General features: G+C 54.6%; 5 protein-coding genes across 5 annotated transcripts; 1 reads left to right on the top strand and 4 right to left on the bottom strand.

Moving 5' to 3' along the window:
* Positions 1-266: 266 nt before the first annotated feature.
* Positions 267-774, top strand: BZA05DRAFT_420073 (uncharacterized protein; the record flags this gene model as incomplete). The annotated part of the gene is made up of 3 exons (XM_051485626.1): positions 267-312; positions 348-545; positions 698-774. The coding sequence occupies 3 exons, from the start codon at positions 267-269 to the stop codon at positions 772-774; spliced, it is 321 nt and encodes a 106-aa protein (XP_051338024.1).
* A 7,363-nt stretch (positions 775-8,137) lies between these two features.
* On the bottom strand, positions 8,138-12,680 carry BZA05DRAFT_375801 (RAVE protein 1 C terminal-domain-containing protein). Its single transcript, XM_051481799.1, has 5 exons — positions 12,146-12,680; positions 10,970-12,092; positions 9,775-10,919; positions 9,039-9,723; positions 8,138-8,985 (listed from the first exon to the last, which is right to left on the bottom strand). Exons 1-5 carry the CDS (start codon positions 12,407-12,409, stop codon positions 8,243-8,245), a joined length of 3,960 nt encoding a protein of 1,319 aa, XP_051338023.1. The 5' UTR covers positions 12,410-12,680; the 3' UTR covers positions 8,138-8,242.
* Positions 12,681-12,748: 68 nt separating this feature from the next.
* BZA05DRAFT_403207 (Sfi1 spindle body protein-domain-containing protein) lies at positions 12,749-16,365 on the bottom strand. Its single transcript, XM_051484177.1, has 2 exons — positions 16,041-16,365; positions 12,749-15,990 (listed from the first exon to the last, which is right to left on the bottom strand). Exons 1-2 carry the CDS (start codon positions 16,138-16,140, stop codon positions 13,172-13,174), a joined length of 2,919 nt encoding a protein of 972 aa, XP_051338022.1. The 5' UTR covers positions 16,141-16,365; the 3' UTR covers positions 12,749-13,171.
* On the bottom strand, positions 16,366-18,094 carry BZA05DRAFT_403198 (uncharacterized protein). The gene is made up of 3 exons (XM_051484176.1): positions 17,711-18,094; positions 16,838-17,655; positions 16,366-16,779 (listed from the first exon to the last, which is right to left on the bottom strand). Exons 1-3 carry the CDS (start codon positions 17,877-17,879, stop codon positions 16,546-16,548), a joined length of 1,221 nt encoding a protein of 406 aa, XP_051338021.1. The 5' UTR covers positions 17,880-18,094; the 3' UTR covers positions 16,366-16,545.
* BZA05DRAFT_403197 (Alg9-like mannosyltransferase family-domain-containing protein) lies at positions 18,089-20,720 on the bottom strand. The gene is made up of 7 exons (XM_051484175.1): positions 20,359-20,720; positions 20,152-20,258; positions 19,935-20,089; positions 19,449-19,862; positions 19,185-19,385; positions 18,553-19,131; positions 18,089-18,503 (listed from the first exon to the last, which is right to left on the bottom strand). Exons 1-7 carry the CDS (start codon positions 20,460-20,462, stop codon positions 18,270-18,272), a joined length of 1,794 nt encoding a protein of 597 aa, XP_051338020.1. The 5' UTR covers positions 20,463-20,720; the 3' UTR covers positions 18,089-18,269.
* Between the last annotated feature and the right edge of the window lie 21 nt (positions 20,721-20,741).

Here is a 20,741-nt window from a genome sequence, read left to right as displayed (position 1 = left end):
GTGAGCACCACCGCACGCACGAGCGCACGAACACACGCACGCACCCAGCGGGGACTTGGGGACTCGGGGACTCGGGGATTCGGGGAGGGTGGGGAGCGAGCGACCTTGACCTCGACCATGATAGCTTTTGTGTTGACCTGCATCACCTCGAATGCTCACGGGTAGACACGCCCACTTGGAAAAACGAGAGCGTCCAAACGAACGGACAACGAACACAACGCGCGGCTTCCGCTTCGAATCTGCATTCTCGTTCAATCGAGGTAGACATGTTTGCCACTTCCTGCTTGTGGCAGCTCATTGGCCGGGCGTTATGTAAGTACGTAGCGTAGGTATTCGTTTGGGCACAGTTTCAAGCGTCGACGCATTTCCCGATGACGATGATGGTGAGAACCGCCCTCGAAACCATCATACGTGCTTCCTACCGTACTCAACATACGGTGCGTTGCGTTCAAGCCCGACGCCGCTGCGAGTCTTCGCTTATCTGATCCGTTCCGGACGAGCTGATGCCTTATCCGTCTGCGCCGCGGTGCGGGTCAATCAGATCGGTGCGTGCAAAGCCCGTTAACCTCGGAACAGCCGGTCGGCGGTCGCCCCCTGTCGGCGCAGGTCCGGCCTTCCGGCCTTCCAGCCTTCCGGGTCCGAAGACGAATGCGAGCTTAGTATTTCGCGACGGCAGCTATGCGTGGATGGATCATAGATACATACGGCACTCCATGTATCCGATCTGACTTACGAGATGATCGTGCTCAGGGATCCAAGGCGGCAGGGAAGTAAAGTGCCAGGAAGTAAAGTGCCAGGAAGTAAAGTGCCAAAGTGTGGCTGGTGGGTAACCAAAAGAAAATATCTAAACCAATTCACATTCACGTTCACGTTCACATTCACACTTGGAGTCCTGGACCTCCCCTCCCCCGTCCATTTCGGATCCTTTGGTCCGTTCAGCTTCCTTCCTTCTTTCTTTCTTTCTTTCCTTTCTTTCCTTCTTTCTTTGTCAACCTGTCAGTCCGTCTGTCCATCTGTCCATCTGTCCGTCAGTCCGTCAGTCTGTCGGCGTCTGCCTTATCGCGAAAGAAGCGAACGAACGAGCACAGCTCACTTTCGTCATGGGTTATCCGTACATAGCTGGTGCGTAGCTGGGTGCAATTGCCTGACCAGCAGATTGTAGGGCGACGGATGGCGGAAGTGAGCTGATCATGGTTTTTCGTCGCTGGTGTGTGACCCGGCCTAGGTAGGTATAGTTAGTACTGGGTTAGCCACAGCCTGTAGTACAGGGGTGTTGGGCTGACACTTGAAGCGAAAGTGCATCCACGTGATTGGACACTGTGTCGAGTGTCGAGCGGACTTCGATTCATGGAAAGACGTGTTGGCGGCCGCGATCGAGGCGTGCCCTGTGACTCACCAACAGGGCGGAGTCTCTCTCTCTCTCTCTCTCTCTCTCTCTCTCTCTCTCTCTCTACTCCTCCTCCTACACTGTTTGAGCACGCGGCCGTTCAGTCACGCTCGAGACCGACTCGGCGATTGCAATTGGGTGGGTTCTTGGCCATTGTTGGGCGGACGGTGTTTGTCGGCGTCGGCGCCGGTGCCGGGTTTGGGCGGATATCCCCGGCTCCGGGGGGCTAAGTGCGATTCTTGCTTGTTGGGGTGGGGTGGGGGGGGTGCTGGACGGTTGGGAATAATCCGAGAAATGCGCATGACTGGATGGTGGGGGTGTGGCTGATGCCCGAGAATGACAAATGAATGCCCCCGGCACGGACATCGAATGCCGATGCCGAGGTATGTACAATACGTTCCATGTGATGCTGTGATGCTGTGGGGCTGTGTAGATAATCGCTACGTACTCTACGTACGTAGGTAATCGAGCATCATCATCATCAATCTCAGCAGCCATAAAACTTTTGTCTGCGCAAACACGTTCGGAACCCAGCCCACCACACTTCGGTGCGCATCTTCGACCTTCTCTTCGGCCGGCTCCGACGGGGTGTGGTGGGTTGGGGGGAATCCGCAGTTTCGGCGTTGTATGCTGACGGCAGCAGCAGCATCTGAGCAGTGTGAGTGAGCATCATCGAGTGTGCCGAAATAGCATAGCATGACTAGCATCATCCATCATCCTTGGCGCTTGGTGCAGACGTGGTGGTGGTAGTGTGTGCTCGCTTGTGTACTCTAGGCGTGCATGACATCACTGTGCATGCGTGCGTAACTACGTTCCGTGGAGAAGAAAAAGGTAAAGAAAAGTTTAAATTTGGTTCAGGGTCTTGCTGCTGCCAGCCCTGCATGACGAGCGATGCTTGCTGCGACAGGCCACTTCCAACATCCACCGACGTCAAGAGGCTGTTGCACGGTTGCACCCCGTCCCCGTGCCGTACTTTGTAGCTAAAGCAACAAAGAAAATGGCATGTTACGTCGCTGCGCTGAGTGCGCGCAGAGACGCTTATCGGATGTCATGTCAGACGAGGCCCGTGGATAGGTGCTGGAACTAGGTACCGGTATGTGCGAAGTAGAGTATGTAGTCGCAGGAGATCGTCTCGCATCGTCTCGTCTCGTCCGGCGCCAACTACCCAGTTGTTGACTAAGGCGATGACTAAAAAAACTCAATTCCTGTTCCTGGCCGAGCGAGCGACGTCGTGACACAACCGCGACGACAGCATCTCTTCACATTTCCGTCACTGACGGAGCGACACCGCCAAAAAAAAAAGAGAATCGCGCTTTGGCACTGGCCATCTCCTGTGCCTGGGAAGCTGTGCCGTCGCTCCTCCTCCTCCTCTTTCTCATCCTCCTCTCCGCCCGCGGATCATGACGAATCCGAGTCGACCTCCGACCGGCTGGGGGCGGCCAGAAGCAGGCTCGTTAAGGCTCGCCGATCCCCCCGCCAAGCCACATCCACCACAACCACCCACCCCGGGTCCGGGCCACACCCCCGTCCTGCCGATCACCTCCGGAAAATATCCTGATTCCAGAAAAGGGATCGCAACAGAACAGGGAAGCCGACTTTTCCCATCCCTATCCCATCCCATCCCTTCTGCGCTGTCAATTGCCATGATTTGTTGCGGATGTGCGGGTGTGCAGGTGTGGGGCTGCCGCTATGCACAGCCCTGTTTTCCGTTGAGAGTGCGGAAATCGTCAGTGCACTCACTACGCTGCACACTATATCACTCGCTTGCGCCCATCCCATCTATCGATGGCGATGGTGGAGTTCAAGCAACAACATACACACACACCCACACACATACGGGGAACCGGAAAGGAAGGGAACAAACAGCACGAGAAAAGGAACGATCGACCACGGCAAGCGGCACTTTTGCGGGCGAGGGGGGAGGGCTGCCCTACACGGCTATCGGAGGAGGAGGGGAATCGGAGGATCGGAGGGGGCGAACGTTAACGATGTCTGACAGCTCATCACCGATATACCTAGGTACTGGCCGGAACCGGGGGAGGGGGAGGGGGACGCCCCGGCCGGATTCGTATGCGTTTTCGGATGGTGCGTGTGAGGATGCTGGCTGTTACGCCCTATCGAGAGTGCATACCTACCTTATACATACCTGCGGGGGGCTTTGCACGGGGCGGTAGACGTAGACAGGTAGGTAGGCTGCCTGCTGCTGCTGGCCCCGGAGAGTGGCTTGCGTGTCGACAGTAGTATGGATGGTACCCACATACATACAGACATACCATACCGGGACCGTACCCACCTAGTATACTCGCCCTGTGACCTGCCCGCCCTCCCCAGACCATGGCCCAGCACTAATTAAGATCGCAAACTGCACAGCCCCAGCCCCGGATTGTGAGTCTGGACAGCACGGCGTTCGCAATCACATGTGTTTTCCATTCTGTTGGGTGGTGGATCCTGGGTGTTGTGTGTGTGTGCGTGTGCGGTCCAGGGACCAGGGGTGCTGTGGCTGTGGCGTCGGATGGCTGCGATCACGTGCGCTTTGGTGGCGCCCCTGGGTTTGTTGAGGCGTCGGGATGTTTGGTAATGGGAATGGTAGTTACTCTACAGCTTGCAGTGGTTGGAATACCGTACGCGTACGCAAGCAAAGAAGAGAAGAGAAAAGAAAAGAAGAAGGTGGGCTATGAGTCAACGGAAGCTGCGATGTGGCATTTGCTGTCTTGTCGGCGTCGTGGTGGTGGTGGTGGTGGACTGGTGGTCGTGGCGGGAGTGGTCACGGTAGAGCACTCGCTGTTTTGTTACTAGCTGGGTTGTTGGCATGGGTGATTGGGCATGCGCGTTTAGTCGCCAGTCTGGACGGGCCGTAGGTATGCGACAACAAATTGGTGTTCTCTCACATTCGCTCGGGCAATACCTAAGAACAAAAAAACAAATGCGCGTCGACGTGTAAACATCCTCCGGCCCGTCTTGATTCGCTCGAAATGTAGTTACGACGGGAAGTTCGAAGCGCATGCGAGCGAGGCCGCCGGAATGCGGGCATATTAGCCGCTCCGACTCCTCCTCTGACTCATCGATCTGATATGATCATGAGTGTATGTACCATGTCATTTACCTACCTACATTCGACTCGGACATCCACAACTAAGTAGTTATCGAGCACTATGGTAGGATGTAGGTAGACAATGGAGTTGCTGGCTACTATAGCTACGATGACTGCGAACGAGTCACGACGGCTCGCTGCCCGTGGGTCCAGTTCAAGTCAGGTAGAGAAAGAGAGATCTTCAGTTTATTTCACATACAGCCTATCTAGACTATGGCGAACCGTCGCACTCCTTTCCTGCCCAGTCAAGTCAGGTAGGTATGCATACCGCCATGGCTCGTCACTCGTCACTCGACGAGTGATGGGCCGGCGTGGACTCTTCCGGTCGACTACCAGGGACCCCGCGGAGAGCAGTGTGACTCGACGTCGGAAATAGATACTGCGGAGCATCAGGAACACATCATGGATGTGATGGAGTCATGGAGTTAAAATCCCGGGGTAGAGCCCCGCCGTCGGCCCGTCTTCAGCGATGTCTTCAGCGATTTTCACCATGAGGAGTAGCAGCAGCGGTCTAGGTAGCTGGTCACGGTACAGAAGGCGGCCACGTGTATATACGGCGTCTGTGGAATTGCGCCTATTCGTTCGTGGTGATTACTCGCACTGGTAGGCAGGCACTCTCTTCGTCACATCCCTGAGCCACGTATGGAGACATTGATTCCCGTAGGATCCGAGGCGTCGTGGACGGCAGCCACTCGTCGCTCGAGTTCGGACACCGCTGGACTTCGCATGCTATGTACCGCCGGAGTCATGGTCGCGATGTCGACGTGGACTCGTGGATCACAAAGTTGTCGTCGCGGTGCGTCAGCACTGTGGCTTTGCGGATGAGTAAGCTGCCCGGAAAGGGTTATTACATACTCGCATAATGGCCCGTAGTGGGTCCTCGTCATCTATTACTGCGAACATAGCATTCGTAACTCATCCATATACTCCGCGTAGGCGCGCTCCTTCTGAATCCGATATACCTACGTACCAAGGGCTCATACAGCCACCCGGGATTTAAGCTCCGCCGGGCCCTCTTGGATTCCGTTGTATCTGCTTCGTCATAATCCTTTGACGTGTGTATTTACCGTAGATGATGCCTTACGTGCTCCAGGTCCCATTCGAAATCCGACCTGTGTCGAGAAAAAGTCCAGCAAGCAAGAGGGTTGAGACTCACGAGTGACTGCTTATGCATAGGGCCGGGGTCAACGGGAGTAACGAGCGTAAACCCCGTGCTGACCAATCTCCCCCCCGCTCGCACACATGAAGAGAGACGTCCTGCGATGATCGAGCGTAGTCATGGTGATCGAACCCTAGATGAAAGTATAGAGAAGCTCCTGGGAAGCTGTGCTGGAAACGAATTCAGGCCCACTTTTAAACCTGATGGGTCGAGCTGCGTTGTCCACAGACGTATGAGAGAGACACGAGTCGAAGGAGTGAACAATCTCCCTCAGGTCGCTGTTACTCTATTAGGTGCGCTTTCTCGGCATCAATCCGTCGGGCTTGGTGATGGCTACACACGGCAGCCAGCCAGCAACACAGTCACCCATGCTCACTCACATATTCTCGTACAGGCACCAATGATGCAACAAGGTTTCAATCAAAAATACATGCGCACAACGTACGGCTCTCCAAGAGAAGTAGAAGTACAATTGATGCGAGTTGTTCAACTCGTATTCGAACTATACGATGAGGAGACTCTACATACTTTAATCAGATGCGATCGGAGCTGCGTTTACGTTATCGGTTTTTAGCCGAATATTCCAAGACCCACAAGAAGTATAAAGACAGCGACAACAACACCAACTGCCTCTTCTTTCCTTCATCCTACAACACAATCATTCTACAACACAATCTACCTACAATATCAATCTCAGCTCACGGAGACAAATTTGCCAGAGGCGATCCGCAAAGCATTAGTCGAGCGTTGGAAGTATCTTCCCGCGTCACGACTCATGTTACAATCACAACAAAAACAACAAGAACGACAAGAACGAACCTTGTTTCCTTCAGGTAAAGTCTTCACAGGTCAGTTATGAAAATCATCTCTAACTTAATGGGATTCAGTGCCGTGATCATTTCGAAGACATCAAGTTTGAATTTGAACGAATCATTCGTGGGTGTATTTCACCCACGAAAAAGTTCGGAACCGACAAGGAGTAGGTTTTCTTCATCTACATCAGAGTTATTCGTGTGTCGACCGTCACTGACTTGTTTGGAGAGAAATTCCTCCGCTGGCGGAAGAGCCCTGCTGCAAAGCACGGCAAGATTTAGCTCAAGTCGGTCGTCAAGAAGAACCACTGGGCTTGCGCTGGTGTGGCGTCCACCGTCACGGCACAACCACTTCTTCTTTTCCCTCCCACGATGGGGAAGGGCCTGCGGGCTGACTGCCTAAACGGGGCCACTGCGAACCATTTGTTCGCAGCGAAGAAGACGAGAACATGTGCGACGATGACGAGAACAAGTGCGAGGAAGACACCAACGCTTCTCGTATTGGGGAGTTCATAAGCCGATCATAATAAGCAACCGAGCCCCGCAAGTCGCAGGGGAGGTCTGCCGTGCGGAAGCCTGCGACGATTGACGGTGCGCCGTTCAAGAGCGCAAACACCAGCGCAAGCAATTTGCGTTGGCTCTCGACATCGCCGATGGCTCCGACGAACCGTGTGGTGCTGCTCTGACTGCCACCGAGGGCCACTCACTCAATCACTCAATCACTCACTCAATCACTCACTCAATCAATCACTCATCCCGCTGGATGCCCTGTTGCTCGACTGTAGCCAGGGCATCGCCGTAGGATGGGTTTTGAGATCAACTATCTCAGGACTCACGGGCTGCCTCTAAAGACCATCCGTTGGCCTTTTTTTTGTTTTTGTTTTTGTTTTTGTTTTTTGTTTTATTTTTTCTGTCACTTGTTTATGAAAGCTTGAAGAGGAAGTGGAGATGGAAACGGGTTCTGTGCTTCAAGATACATACATCATACATAATGATAGAGAGTCTGAATTTCTACTTCATACATAACATAACTTACTCAAATTGCTCTCTGCGGAATCTACTCGCTGAATGCTTTGGATATCACTCGTTTCTGACATTTCTGCATCGGTCCAAATAGTGCAGTGCAAAAACTTTACAAGCGTCCGGTCATGTAGGTACTATATGTAGGGGATAGGTAACTAGCAGAGGACATCAACGCCACGATTGAAATTTAAATAACATAACATCCCGTGCTTACAGAGTTAGTGGGGTTTTGCGGTGTATCGTAATCATGTACCATCCACTTCGAAGAGATCTGTGTGAATGTCTAGCCAGATATCCTGGAGTACCTAGGTGTGCACTGTGCACTGTGGAGAATGTCAAACCCTGGCTTTGTCTTATTAGTTGTGGACTGGTTGTGGACTGGTTGTAGTAGAAGCAGGACCTGGAAACGCTGTCCGCGGGGCTTTGCAACTAACCATTCACCTAAATCTTGCAACATAAGGGGATATCGAGCTGTATCATCGTAGTCTACAATCTTAGTTGCTCCTCGGGAGGCCCTCGACAGTCATTATCCCACCGTATATTCCTCGTCGAGCGAGTGACATGGTTACGATACTATCAGAAACTCATCTCACATATTCTATCACGTGTTGATGTGTACGAAAGTCACGCAGATATCATCAACACAACCAGATCCTATCCATATCGTAGCAACTGTGTCGTATTATAAGAACAAAGTCTCCAACATCGTACCATATACAAACGAAACGCAAAACATGCTCCAACGCCATCCTCCAGCGCAGATGATCTACCTAAAAAGCCCAGCTCATATCCGGCTCCTCCCACACCGCCGCGGGCGGCTTAACCAGGCCCTCCTTCCATGCGGGGGCCTTCTCGGTCACCACCGCCGTCGCCGTATCCTTCTTCTCCTCCCTGAACTCCAGGATATCATCGGCAATAATGGTCGAGTTCCTCCTCGCCTTTCGCAGCAGATTCCTAGCGTGGGAGCGTGAGTTCGGGTTGGTGGTGAGGACGTTGCGTTCGATATGTAGGAACTCCCAGTTCTTGACGAGATCCAGCGCGAGGAAGTCACAGCCCATGCGGTCATAGACGCAGGCTGTGGCGACGACGAAGCCCCATTCCATCGCTGGGGTGATTTCATGTGCGCCTTTGAGGGTTGTGGTGGTGCGCGAGCGGATGTGCTTGTAGAAAATGATGAGCGCAGGGTCGTTGAGGAGGAAGAGGCGGCTGTCGGGGTTTTGAGGGGCCGTGATGGGAGCGTGGATGGTTGAGAGCGGGGAGAGAAGCGCGCGGACGGCCATGTCTCTGCGCTGTAGCATCCAGAAGGTCCATGAGGCTAGCCAGCGATTGCCTTCGGCCACGGCGTTGGGGAGGATCTTGTTCTCGAGGAGGTTGCGGAGGACAGGACCCGAATCGTTGCCTTCGTAGACGCGGGCAATGGTGATGGCAAGTTGGGGATCTTTAAGGGAGGAGAATATGACGGAGACAGCGTCCTTGGGAGAGTCGGCGAGAAGGAAAAAGGCGGCCGCGTATTCTGTTTGATTTCGTCAGCCACGGGAAACATCTGAAGTTAGGAATGGGTCTTACCAAACCGGTGCTTCCCTAGCAGTGCGTACGCATTCTTCAGCGCCGCCGTTTTCCACTTTGGCTCGTTGAAATTGTTCGACAGGAAGCGCAACGTAGACGTCTGCTCCTTGTGCCAACTCGCCATCCTCCACAGCCCCGTCAGGACATTCTTCTTCTTGAGCGCAAGGTAGTAGAGAGAGCAGTCAACAGGATTCTTCTCGTCGGTACTGGTATAGTGATTCCTAGCGATTGCCTCAAACTGCCTCTTGATTGCCTCAGAGTCCTTCAGCCACATAAAGATACCCGATTGTCTTGCTTGTTGCCACATCATTCGCCCCTGACAATTCCCATTGACAAGATCCACGAGGATCTCCTGCGAGGCGCTATGAAACGCCCAAGTGATCTCTCGCCATGACATTTCGTGCTCCGCTTGCTCGCGGCGGAAATTGTTCTGGCGGAAGAACAGTAGGTATTGCGCTCCGTGCTCGTCCATGGAACGTCGGTGCTTGTTGACTTGCGCTACCGATTCGGCGATCACTGCGAGGTTGATTTGTTCTGGCCCGGTCATGTGCGGAATGGGAATATTCGTGAGGAGTTCGCGGAGCTTTTCTGCTAGTGTTTCGTCGACGGTGGAAAGATCCTCATCTTCCTGGAAGGAGTCGAAGAACGGCGAGTATGTACTTGCCCGTCTATTCAGCATCGGAGGCTACAGGCATATCGTCAGATTACCTCCAAGAAAGACCAGTGCAACAAATACCTGATCTCTCGCGAGTAACGTATCAATTGGCAAATCCAAAAACGGATCCAGACCAATTTCCTCATGATAATTTCTCAGTTCCTTGTACAGCTTGACAAGTATCATCTCGACAAGCTTCGACTTTCCAGCCAGAATGCATTGCTGCAGGAACTGTGGATGATACACCGGTAGCGGTCCATTTAGCTGCGAGACGATATCGAAGATGTTGTCAAACTTGCTGTTATGCGAAGTCAGATGCAACGAGTCCAGGATTTTGTCTTCACCCTCTATCTTCTTAGGATAGAGGAATAGCTGGTTTCCGGCACCGATGACTAGCGCACCGTCTTGGAGCCATACGGAATCACCGATCGGATGTGGCGTCATAGCTTCAATGCCGATTTCCCTGAATGGAGCCCAAGCGGGCCCGGCATTTAAGTAGTCGTATCGCAGTTGACAAAGCAACACCACTCGATGCGGGAATCCCACCGCGAGGATAGACTGACTCTGCGGTGTCGATGTCCAGTCCAAATCCCGTATAACTTCGCCATTTGCGGACAGCTTCCTAAACTCCAGCTGCGGCGACTTCGAATCCCAGATAGTCAATTCTGTCCTGGCTTCATCGACTAGCGCAATCTTGCGTATGGAGTTGCCCTTTGCCAGCGATGGGTTTTGAACACCGGTTTCGACCGTCGATGTGGCTAGCCATTTTAGTTTCGCCTCGTCTTTGAAGACCTTAACTGTCCAAGATCGAAGTAGGCCGGACTTGGATATCGTTGTGGCTACCTCACGGGAAAACATGTCCAGGCTCTCGGAGAGAACTGCATTCCAGCCCACCGGATCAACGGGAATAATGGCTAGTAATCCATCCCGCGGTCCCAGATCAAATCTTGCCAATTCTTTCAGGTAGAGGACATTTCCGTTTGCCCCGTCGTGCGCTGCTTTTGACGGCCGGAGTGGTAATGAGACCTCCCAGGCAATGCCTGTCATTTCCTCGTCGACTGCCACAACATGGTACATCGGCGGGCTGTTGGCAATCTCCGGGAGCAGTAGTAGACACAACATCTTTCCGTTATTAGTGAAGTTGCAACGTGCTACTTCCACCGAGACGGCAGGTTCAGTATCCCATAATGCCACGTAGTCGGCGTGCAAGGTCATGATGTAGTCCCCTAAATCATGTCAGAAAAACGCGTCCACGGGAGAAGAAGCTGCAATCTACCGTTTTCCAGAATCACAGCCCGCTCGACTACATCATGTGGCTGTAGTGAACTCTTCCTCTGCAATGCTACTGAATCCCCGAGCTCTTCCCGTGTCCATATCAGGTGCCGGTTCGCCTCCGTTGAACTCAACAAGCTCCTCCCGTCTGCGTTCCGCATCACAGACTGGATTGGTGCATCATGTCCAGTCCACTTCCCCTTGACTTGGAACCTGACACCACTCGGCGAAAGATCAAGCAGCGTATCCAGCCTCGACTCCAGCCAGCATATCCGCCCCTCAAACGAGTGCGCCAACACCACCAACCCCATCCCGCCCGCGAACGCCGTAAATATCGTCTCACCACTCCCGACCCTGACGCCGGAGTTCTCGGCATGCACAATACTGAAAGTATTTGTCGTTTTCCGACTCTTGCACGAGACGTTCTCAAGGCCCCATGCACTCAGCCGTCCCCGGGAATCAAACACTACCACGACATCAGGGCTCCTTTTTGCGACCTCAACGAGCCGCTGAAGAATCTCCTGCTCCTTATTACTCTCCCCCGCCGTAGCCACCGCCTGCTCCGCTCCAAGCCGGAACACTTTGCTATCCACAATGAGTGCATGGTACCTCTCATCCTGCGGTGCTCCGGGTGCGCGTGGAATACTCTCGCGCAGATCCAAAACTGCCCACAGCTGCAGCAGATGCCCATCGTGCGGATACACGGGCGCCCATACCCGCAGTACTTGGTCCGCCGTGATGGTATACAGCACATTATCCACCGTCTCCCCGCGCTGCATGGGCGGGCGCCACTGCATCCACGTAACCGCGCGCGGATGCGGGAGATACGCAAAGTCGAGCTGGTTGTCGTCGCTGCCAATCGAAATCTTCCACCAGATCTTGACGAGCCGGTCATGGTGGGCCACCGAGGCGGCGAGAGATGCGTCCCAGCTGAAGACTGCGAGCGCGGCGGGGTTGGCGAGAGGGCGCCGCCAGAGCAGCCGGACATCCGCCGTGTCGTTGGTAGCGGCCGTGGACCATAGCGTCAGGGAGTTGCTGCCGACTAGGAGCTCCTCGCTGGAGCCCCAAGAGAGCGTCGTTGCTGGGCCGTCCGAGGCATCGAGCGAGATCCGAGTTTGCGATTCCCACTGCCACCGTGACATCAGCCCCAAACCCCCATTGCCCTGCCCTTCACGCTCACCTTCAAATAGTCCCCACCCCTCCCGTTCGGTCTGAGAACCCACACCTTCCCGCCAGCACACACGGCGAGCTTTCCGGTGACCTCATCGATCGCGACCGCCTTCAAGTGCTCGTCCGCGCCCGGGTAGATCGTCTGTATGAGCTGATCAACGGCGCCTAGAATAACCAAGCTGTCGCCGGAGATGTACGCGATGATGCGTTTTCGCTGCCACTCGCCTGTGCACGTTGCCTGCGGCCTGGACTGTGGCCGTCCGGGATGGATCATCGATGTGGAGAATCTAGGACTATCGTAGTGCTGTGGGCGGTACGCGCATGTCAACTCGTTAGATATCCTTAAGGTTTATCGGAAGAGGTCAGCAAGATGGCCGAAGGGCGGTTGTGTGGAGGCGGCGGTGCTGCTGCGGCAGTGAGCTTGAAGAGCGTGTTTGGTGTTCCCTGAACAGCTCCCTCTGCAGGGGAATTACGTAGCACCAAGCTCGCGCCACCTACCATGTTAACCCCACCTTGACGAGGATCTACATGCTTGACAACGACACGACGCTCCACGTGAGATATCTTTCACGCGTCAGGCGACGACGGAGCGAGAGAACATGACCTCCGAGATCCCGCTGGTTATTACCGGTCGATATCAAGATGAGTGGAATGTGTGATATGGGCGCACATGGGCTGATGAACACAGGTTATTTTGTACACTACTTTGATTCGCATCCCTCCCGAGTCCCTACTCCCATTGAGTGCATACAATTATTTCCAGTAACGTAACTAAACAAAGTACTTTCACATCACAACCGTGAGTAAGTATGCTAGGTATTCGAACGGAAAAAGAACTCGGAAGAAGCAGAAGCGAGCAGCCATGGCCCATGGTATCCAAGAACTTGCAGAGACGAAAACGCCCATCAACAGATCATCAACAGAAACAGAAGAATCAAAACGCCCCGCTCACCCGCTGAAGAAAGAAAGAAGCAGAATGTCACCAAAAACCGGCGCCCCAAAGTCCGGGTAAAGAACCAAAACAGAAAACAGATCCTCACAGCCCACCAGCCACACTACTGCGGCTCGCAATGGTGCGAGCCCCAGATCCCGACCCTACCAGGGTGCCCTCATCATCATCGGGCTCCACCACCCTCCCCAATGTACTCCTTCCAAACATACCGAATCTTTTGAGCGGACTTCCGGGACTTCCGATCGGTGTACTGGGAGCCAGAATGCGATTTCCCAGCACACCTCTCCTCCTCGACCCACCAGTAGTTTTCCATCCGGGGGTTTTAAAGCCTCTGAGCGGCGTAACGGTTCCGCCGCCGCCCTTTGCAGGCTGGATGACCGTGACGTCTTCGAACGAATCCATCTGCTGCATCGAAGAATCGTGCTGTTGTTGCCGCCGGAGGGCTTTCTCGTGCCATTCTAGGAAGAAGGAGAGGCCTCTGGCTGTCTGGGTGCGCTCGTATTGTCGAATGGCATCTTGGTGACGCCAGCCTAGTCGCGCCTGCCGTGTGTCCCATCGCTTGATGTACTTGTGTACTAGCCGCAAATTGCTTTCGTGTACCATCACCTGCGCCCTCAATTCCTGCTCCTGGAGACGGCGACGGTTTTCGAGCCAGGCGTTGAAGGCCAGTCCAACGATCCGACGATGATCGAGGTCTTCGGCTTCCGCCCAGTGGTCCAAGGCAACAGCGACACGAGAGTTCCAGTTGAACAGGATATTACGTCCCAGCTCTTGCAGTTTGGCGTGTGCGTAATCGGTCGCCCGTTGCTCCTGATCCCACAGCTGATCGCTTTTAGCCCGCCATCGGCGGAAAAACCGCTGCGCGGTTTGCCGTTTTCTGTTGCGCGAAACTACGTGGTACGCCTCTCTAATCCGCTGCTTCTTGGATTCGGCGGCCGCCACATTCCAACGCGTCAACGTCTGCTTGGTCCTGAAGAAGTAGTACGCATCGTCGGCGAGTTTCTCGTGGTATCTAATGGTTGCGATGCGCTCCCGCCAGATGAACAAAGCTTTCTCCATCAAAGTGGCGTTGTATCTGTTTGCCGCGTGTTGTTCCCTCTCGCGAAGGAACTGCTGTCGGTGGTACCAGAAAATGAGGATATCTCTCACTATAGTCCGGCGGTGGCGGATCGTAGTTTGTCGATACGCTTGTCGTAGCATTTCCTTCCTCTCTCTGCAGCGCTGGGCAAAGATCTGGATGACGTTCCGGGCGATTTTACGGTTGTGGGTGCGCGCGAGTAGCTGAAGCCGTTCTTGTCGCACCCATTGTTGTAGCGTATTTCGTCGGATCGCCACGTCGTGGTGCTCCGTCATGATGTCGAGCCGTAGCGCCAGTCGCCAGGTGCGCAACGCTCTTCGAGCGAGGTTCTCCTTGTACATCTCTGCTGCCGCGATTTCGTTCTTTGTGCGCTTCCTCCAGGCAATGAATTTCTCATAGACAATGCGGTCCGTGACAACCTCCAACATCCCTTTGACAAGAGGTGCACAAGCTGCTTGACGCCTCCAGCTACCGAAGGCGGTCTGCCGTCGGTACAAGTCTAGGTGGTTCAACGCATGGTCCTGGTCCTCCAAGTTGCGGTCGGTCTTGTAAACCCAGCGCGAGAACGCATTCTGTAGGTCCTTTTGTCGGCGGAATTCGGTCGCCATCAAGCGTAGCTCAATCAATCCGTTCGCTTTCGCCGCCCATTCCTCCAATGCTGTGTGGGCTAGACATTCCACGTACCGCTGCGGCACGGCAACGTTCAAATGCGCAAAATACCACTGCCAGTAGAAGCGCGACACCAGATTCTCCTGGTATTTCTCCACGGCCTGCAGCTCCGAGTCTCGTTGTTTCTGACAGGTATCCATCCACCGATACAGCACCGACTGTAGCCGAAAGCGCCGCACCTTCTCCCGGTCCCCTTGCACTCGTCGCTTCCAGATGTTGAAGTACTTTCTCGCCAGTATCCGCTGTTGCACTTCGTGTGTCCGTTGAACGATCGCGGCAGTGCGGTGCGCCCAATTGTTCCAAGTTTTGGAAAGTAAGGTGAGACGATAGCGTCGCGTGGCTCGTTCTCCAATCCTCGCAAACCACCGTTGTTCCTTCCACATGTCAAACGATTGTTGCAACAAAGTAGTACGGTTATACACCTCCGCCTGGTGTTCAAAGAATTTGCGACGTACCACTTTTTGCACGGTACGCTCCTTCCAGAGGTGGAAGAATTTGTGCAACATGACGCACTCATAGGCTCTGTTGGCAGTACTGATAAGCTTATCACTGGTCGTGTAGTCATCGTCGTCGGCCTCCGAGTGCCGATGTTGTGGCTCGGCCTCCGAACCGGACGAGGCCACGCGGCGCTCGCGCATCTCCAGCCGTCGCTTTTGCGCGGCGGCATTGGCCACCCTCACGGCGTCGTTCCTGGTATCCTCTGGCGACTTGAGCAATCTGGACCGTCGGACCCCCATCTCCCTGAGTTTGTGCGCGTTGGTGTTGTCTCCCGACCCCTCATCTTCAGCCAAATACTCCTCGCCCTCATCCGGCTCCCCGGAGGCCGCCTGTCGCGCCCTATCCCGTCGCTCCTTCGCCTCTTCCAGGCGCAACCTATTAAACTCCGTCGTGACCTCCTCCGGCAGGACACTCAGGTCGGTAAAGCGGGTGGTTTCAATATCGGCGCCGATTTTGTCGAGCAGGAAAATAAACTTCTCCCTGAGATCCTCGCCCGGAGCATGTTGCAGCTCCAGGATCCCACGGAAGTATCGGCTGTCCTCCTTGGGATCGATCTTGCGCGCGGCGAGAACGTAGTCGTACGCTTTCCACAACCCGCGGAAGGCGTCGCCGGGGATCGTGGTCGCCAGCGCGACAATTTCGTGCAGGATTTCAAGGTCTAAGACGTGAGCTACGTTTTCGTTTAACGAAAGGAGGAGGTGGATATACCGCCATCGGAGTAGGACGGCAGGGGACTGGTCCGATCTTGCTCGTGGGTTTCCTCATTGTGTGTTTGTGGCGGCGGCGGCGGTGTAGGAGGTGGAGGCATGGACGGTTATCGCCCAACATGGGGTACTCGTAAACAGGTAGAGAATGATGCTCCAATTCAGACGATTGTTATTTCAAGCGAGCTGATGGATTCAGACGTGGCGGCGATCACTCAGACGCCAACGAACGGGGGGCGGAGGACTCGCTTTCTCTTTGTTGTGGGCGCGACCGACTGATGGTGACGAGATTCACGCCAAACCCCCAGAGAGGTCCATGGTCACTTTTACCCTCTCACTTGGAGCAAGGGGTCCTAGTGCGGTGGTTTCTAGGACAACCACCACCACCACATGCCACCACATGTTGCATAGGTAGCTCGACAACACTGCAGATACACATCCGGACCCCTCCAACACGAAGGATCCAATTGCATTTCGGGTATTATTTAATAGGAAACCTGCGTCTAGATTTACCAAGGATAACCCAGCGTCCCATCCTCCTTATCGACCGGTAATCCTGCCTCCACCTGCTTCTGATGCTCGCTATCTAGGTACGCAAGCAGGACAGTCTCATACCGATCACGGCCCTTATACTTTGCCACATCCTCATCCCAGCTCCGTATCCCACTCGCAAGTCTTCCGGGAACATACGGTTCTTTCGCGATCTCCGGAACTGGGGCAAAATAGGTGCGGATGGTGAAGACCTTCTCCCATCAGCTCACAAATCCCTCCGCCATATACCTATCCAGAGAGTAAACTCACCACACCGCCACTCTTCGGAAGCCTCCTAAGGCTCTGCCTCTCACTCCTAAAATAAATCTCCTCGATCGGTTTATCTTTCTCGGCAGTGAACCAACCAAACTCGCCCTCCCTCCCATCCTCGCTACCAATACTCGGGCTCCAGGGCAGCACACCATCCACCTGGATGAAGTAATTATTCCTAACCATGGGGGCCTCAGGCTGTATGCGCGTAAAGAAGTTATTCATCCCCTTCTGCAGCTTCTGCCTAAACCCGGGGACGTCGCCGGAGAGGTGAATGTTGTCAAGACTCATCCCGAGCTTATCCTGCAGGCGCCAGAAGCCCGTGAGCAGCGTGCAGCCGGCCTTGAGATAGTACATCCCGTCGGGGCCTTCGAGCATGATCGCGAGGTCGTCCTGCACCCACCGCGCAGCCATCACCATGGGGTCCTCGACCAACGGGCGGCGCACAATGTCGAACGACTCGCCAGTCGCGAGGTTATCCATCCCCACATCCGTGCGCGTATACAAGCTGGGATACCGCGCCGGAAGGTACGCCGCGAGCTCCTCGAGGAGCTCATAGGCGGCCGGCATCGCCTCGGGCGTGGTGTGGCAGCACTTCTCGCCGCGCGTGAGGATGCGCGAAGCTTTTTGTGCGTGGAACGAGAGGAATTCGTTGTCCAGCTCGATCCAGTCGTCGAAGGCCATCCGTCGCAGACCCATGGTGATGAAGTACTTGGGGCCGTGGCGGAAGGGCCGGTAGGATAGTGGTTTCGTCGAGGTGAGGGACCAGTCGGGATACGCCGGGGGAACGGGCGTCTTGAAGCTTGAGGGCGGCCATACTGGTGATTGTTAGCTGTGCGAGGCCATGGAATGTGATTTGGAGGGGTGAGGTGCCTCCGTGTGTTCGTTCGCTTTTCTGGAACTGTGAAGGCTTCTTATCTTGCGTTGCTGGTGCCGAGTGAGCTCTTGATTTACGGAGGTATCGATGCGAAAGCGCGAAGGCCACCGAGGCAATAGCTAGGAGGTACGTCCACAGCGGAAGTATCATGATGAAAGACGACATGTTTCGACTCAACCGCAGCTGGACAAGTAAATAAAAGAAAGGAAGTAGAAAAGCGGCCCCTCATCCTTTCTATAGAACAGCACCCGGTATGGGTAGGTATGTATAAGTGAAGCATAACCATTCCATCGGGCACTTTTCTAAGACACCGCGCTGGTAGCTGCACTGTACACGATTGACCTTCTCGCCCGGAACCACATACTATCGATGACCGCGGGGCCGGGTGAATTATATTAGATAGCTTATCGATGATACGCGCGCCGTGCATGAGCATGATGCATCACACGACGGGAAGATGCAGTTAACCACAAGTAGCAAAACTATCCTAGTGCAGAAAGCTGGCTCCCATATATAATGTACAAACAAGAAAGTCCCCGTCTCCCCGCCCAAAGATCACCCGCGCTTCTTCGTGAGGAGACAGTATTTGCCCCAGCCGCGGAAGCTCGGGATCCACCGAGGCACCCACAGGATACGCCCCAAGCTCGGCGTCGCGGCGGCGTCGAGGAAGTCTTTACAAACCGATTCCTCCCATTGATTCATGTCGACCTGGTGGTCTTGTTCGACATCTTTCCCACCGTGACGGTTGAAGAAGGATTCGACGAAGTAATCGCATTGGTCGAAGTTGATCTAAACCTCATCAGCAAGGGTGACGGGCGGGGAGTGAGGCTCCACATACATATTTCGAAGGGTCACCTTTATTCTCATCATTCATGCCCTTTGGGATCATCCAGGTCCCGGGACGGGACCAATCCTTACTCTCGGGGAACTCCCCCGGTAGTAGCCCATCAAAGGCGCTCTTGACGAACTTGACCCTCACTCCATCGGGCAAAAAGTACGACGACGGGAACCGATACCACTCCTTTCCGATGCACAGATTGCCTGTGGCATTCGCCGGTAGTCCGGAGTACACCTCGAGCGGCGCGGAGTATGCGCTGACGACGGCCAGCACGCGGGAGAGGGAGGCTAACGCGGCGACTGCGAGTGGCAGCGCGAGAACTAGCCAGTTTAGGAGGTCTTGCGATTTGCCCCGGCTGGTTAGGCGGCTTGAGACGGTGCTCCAGACGTTGATGAGAACGTGGTAGGTCATTGCTGCGTTGAGACAGAGCGCCGGATATGCTACATACATAAACCGCTCTTCTTTGTGCGGCTGGGCGGTGAAGATTGCAAACCAGAGGTAGAAGGGGGCCGAGAGGGAAATCATGCGCGGTGTGAAGCCTAGAGGTAGAGTGGTGCGGCAGACAATATAGTACAAGATCTTTGGGATATGTTAGCATTCGACCAGCTGCGGTATACTAGAGGGCTTCTTACCAGGCAAGGTGCACTGATCAACGCCAGAGGTAGCAATATATTGAAGTTGAGCGTCAGATTCGCCAGATAAAACCACCACGGCTCGGTGCCATAAATATCCGGGCCCCTTCCTGGCCCGCTAAAGACATTGTAAAGCACAATGTTCAGCGGAACGATCTCCAGTTTCTGATAGGCGTAATAATCAACTCCGATAATCCCAGCCTACAAAAAACCGTGAGCCTGTGGTCCGTTCCGTTGTGAGACGATATCCCGACGGTAGCCTACCAGCAACAAAATCGACACAATACCGCCCTTGACGAGTCGTTTGATCGTCGGCACGGCTCCCCATGATATGGTGGCCATGAACAGCTCCTCCGCAACGTGGGGAATGCACATAGCCATGCTGAAAGGCCAGCCCAGCAATCCGCCCAGCGCAAACCAAAACACTCCTTCAGCGGTCCGGAAGCCTCGGCGACGGTTAATGAACGCCGCGGTCCCGAGCATGGAGGTGTACATAGCGAAAGTCGACGGTAGAAACGTAGCGGCGGCGTGGAACATACCGGCGCTGGCGACAGTCGTGATGAGATAGAGCATTCCGACGCGGCGATTGATGTTCGTCGAGACGGCGGAATACAGCCTCGTCTCACAGAGTGCACAGAAGACGGCGAACAGACATCGTAGACCGTAGAATTCGTGAATCTTTGCGCGCCAACAGAGTCCCAGTCAATCGCTGTCTCTCGTTACGACCCCCGGATCGCCGAGTTTCCGTACCTTGCTGAGATTTGGAATCTCGGAGAAGAAACGACTCAGCACGGCGTGTAGGCCGACATAGGCCCAGCTGCGGATGGCATAGACGGGCGAGTACTCCCACGTCTGCAGGCCGTAGCCATGCGCGAGATAGTGCGTGGGCTCCCAGTAATTGAAGACTACAACAGAACACCCGTCAATCACCGCCGCCGCTTGGGCATATGACAACTGGCTTCCGCACCTTCATCGCAGTCGGGGATTGTCGCGTAGACAGCAGAAAGCGATCGGACGAGGAGGAGTGCAGAAAACGCGGTGGTGGCCGACACGATGGGATGAGACCTCCGGAACCTAAACAGGGGCACAACAATACACGTGTGAGCTAAAGAATTTGTTCCAACGCCGCACACATACACGTCGCCGCCGAGAACCACGAAGAAAGTCTACATACACGTCGCCGTCCACATTCTTGTCCGACACGGAAATCTCCTCGGTGACTGAGGCGGCGGTGGCGGGGTTGTCACTCTTCAGTTTGGGTCGAGGTCGAGGTGCCATGACTGCTACGCGGGGTAGGAGGTAGGGGTCGCGGGGGGGGCGTTCGACGAGTGAGTGCACGAGGAAGAGCGTGGCCAAGTCAATAAGTACGTGTAGTTTATACTAGTAGTATAAGTAGTGGTGTTGGGCAGCTAGAGTGTGAGTTGACAGGAGTCAATCGTTTCGAGAAGGGATGACAGCATAGGGACGGGAGCGGGAACGGAACCGGCACTGTCGCAAAGCCGCCAGACTGCTGTTGGCCAGACAGACAGACAAGACGGACGAGGAAAATGATGGGCT

This window comes from Tricharina praecox (genome assembly GCF_024521635.1).
Source record: "Tricharina praecox strain CBS 144465 chromosome Unknown BZA05scaffold_18, whole genome shotgun sequence".
NCBI lineage: Eukaryota > Fungi > Ascomycota > Pezizomycetes > Pezizales > Pyronemataceae > Tricharina > Tricharina praecox.
This window is presented reverse-complemented; position numbering and strand designations above follow the sequence as displayed.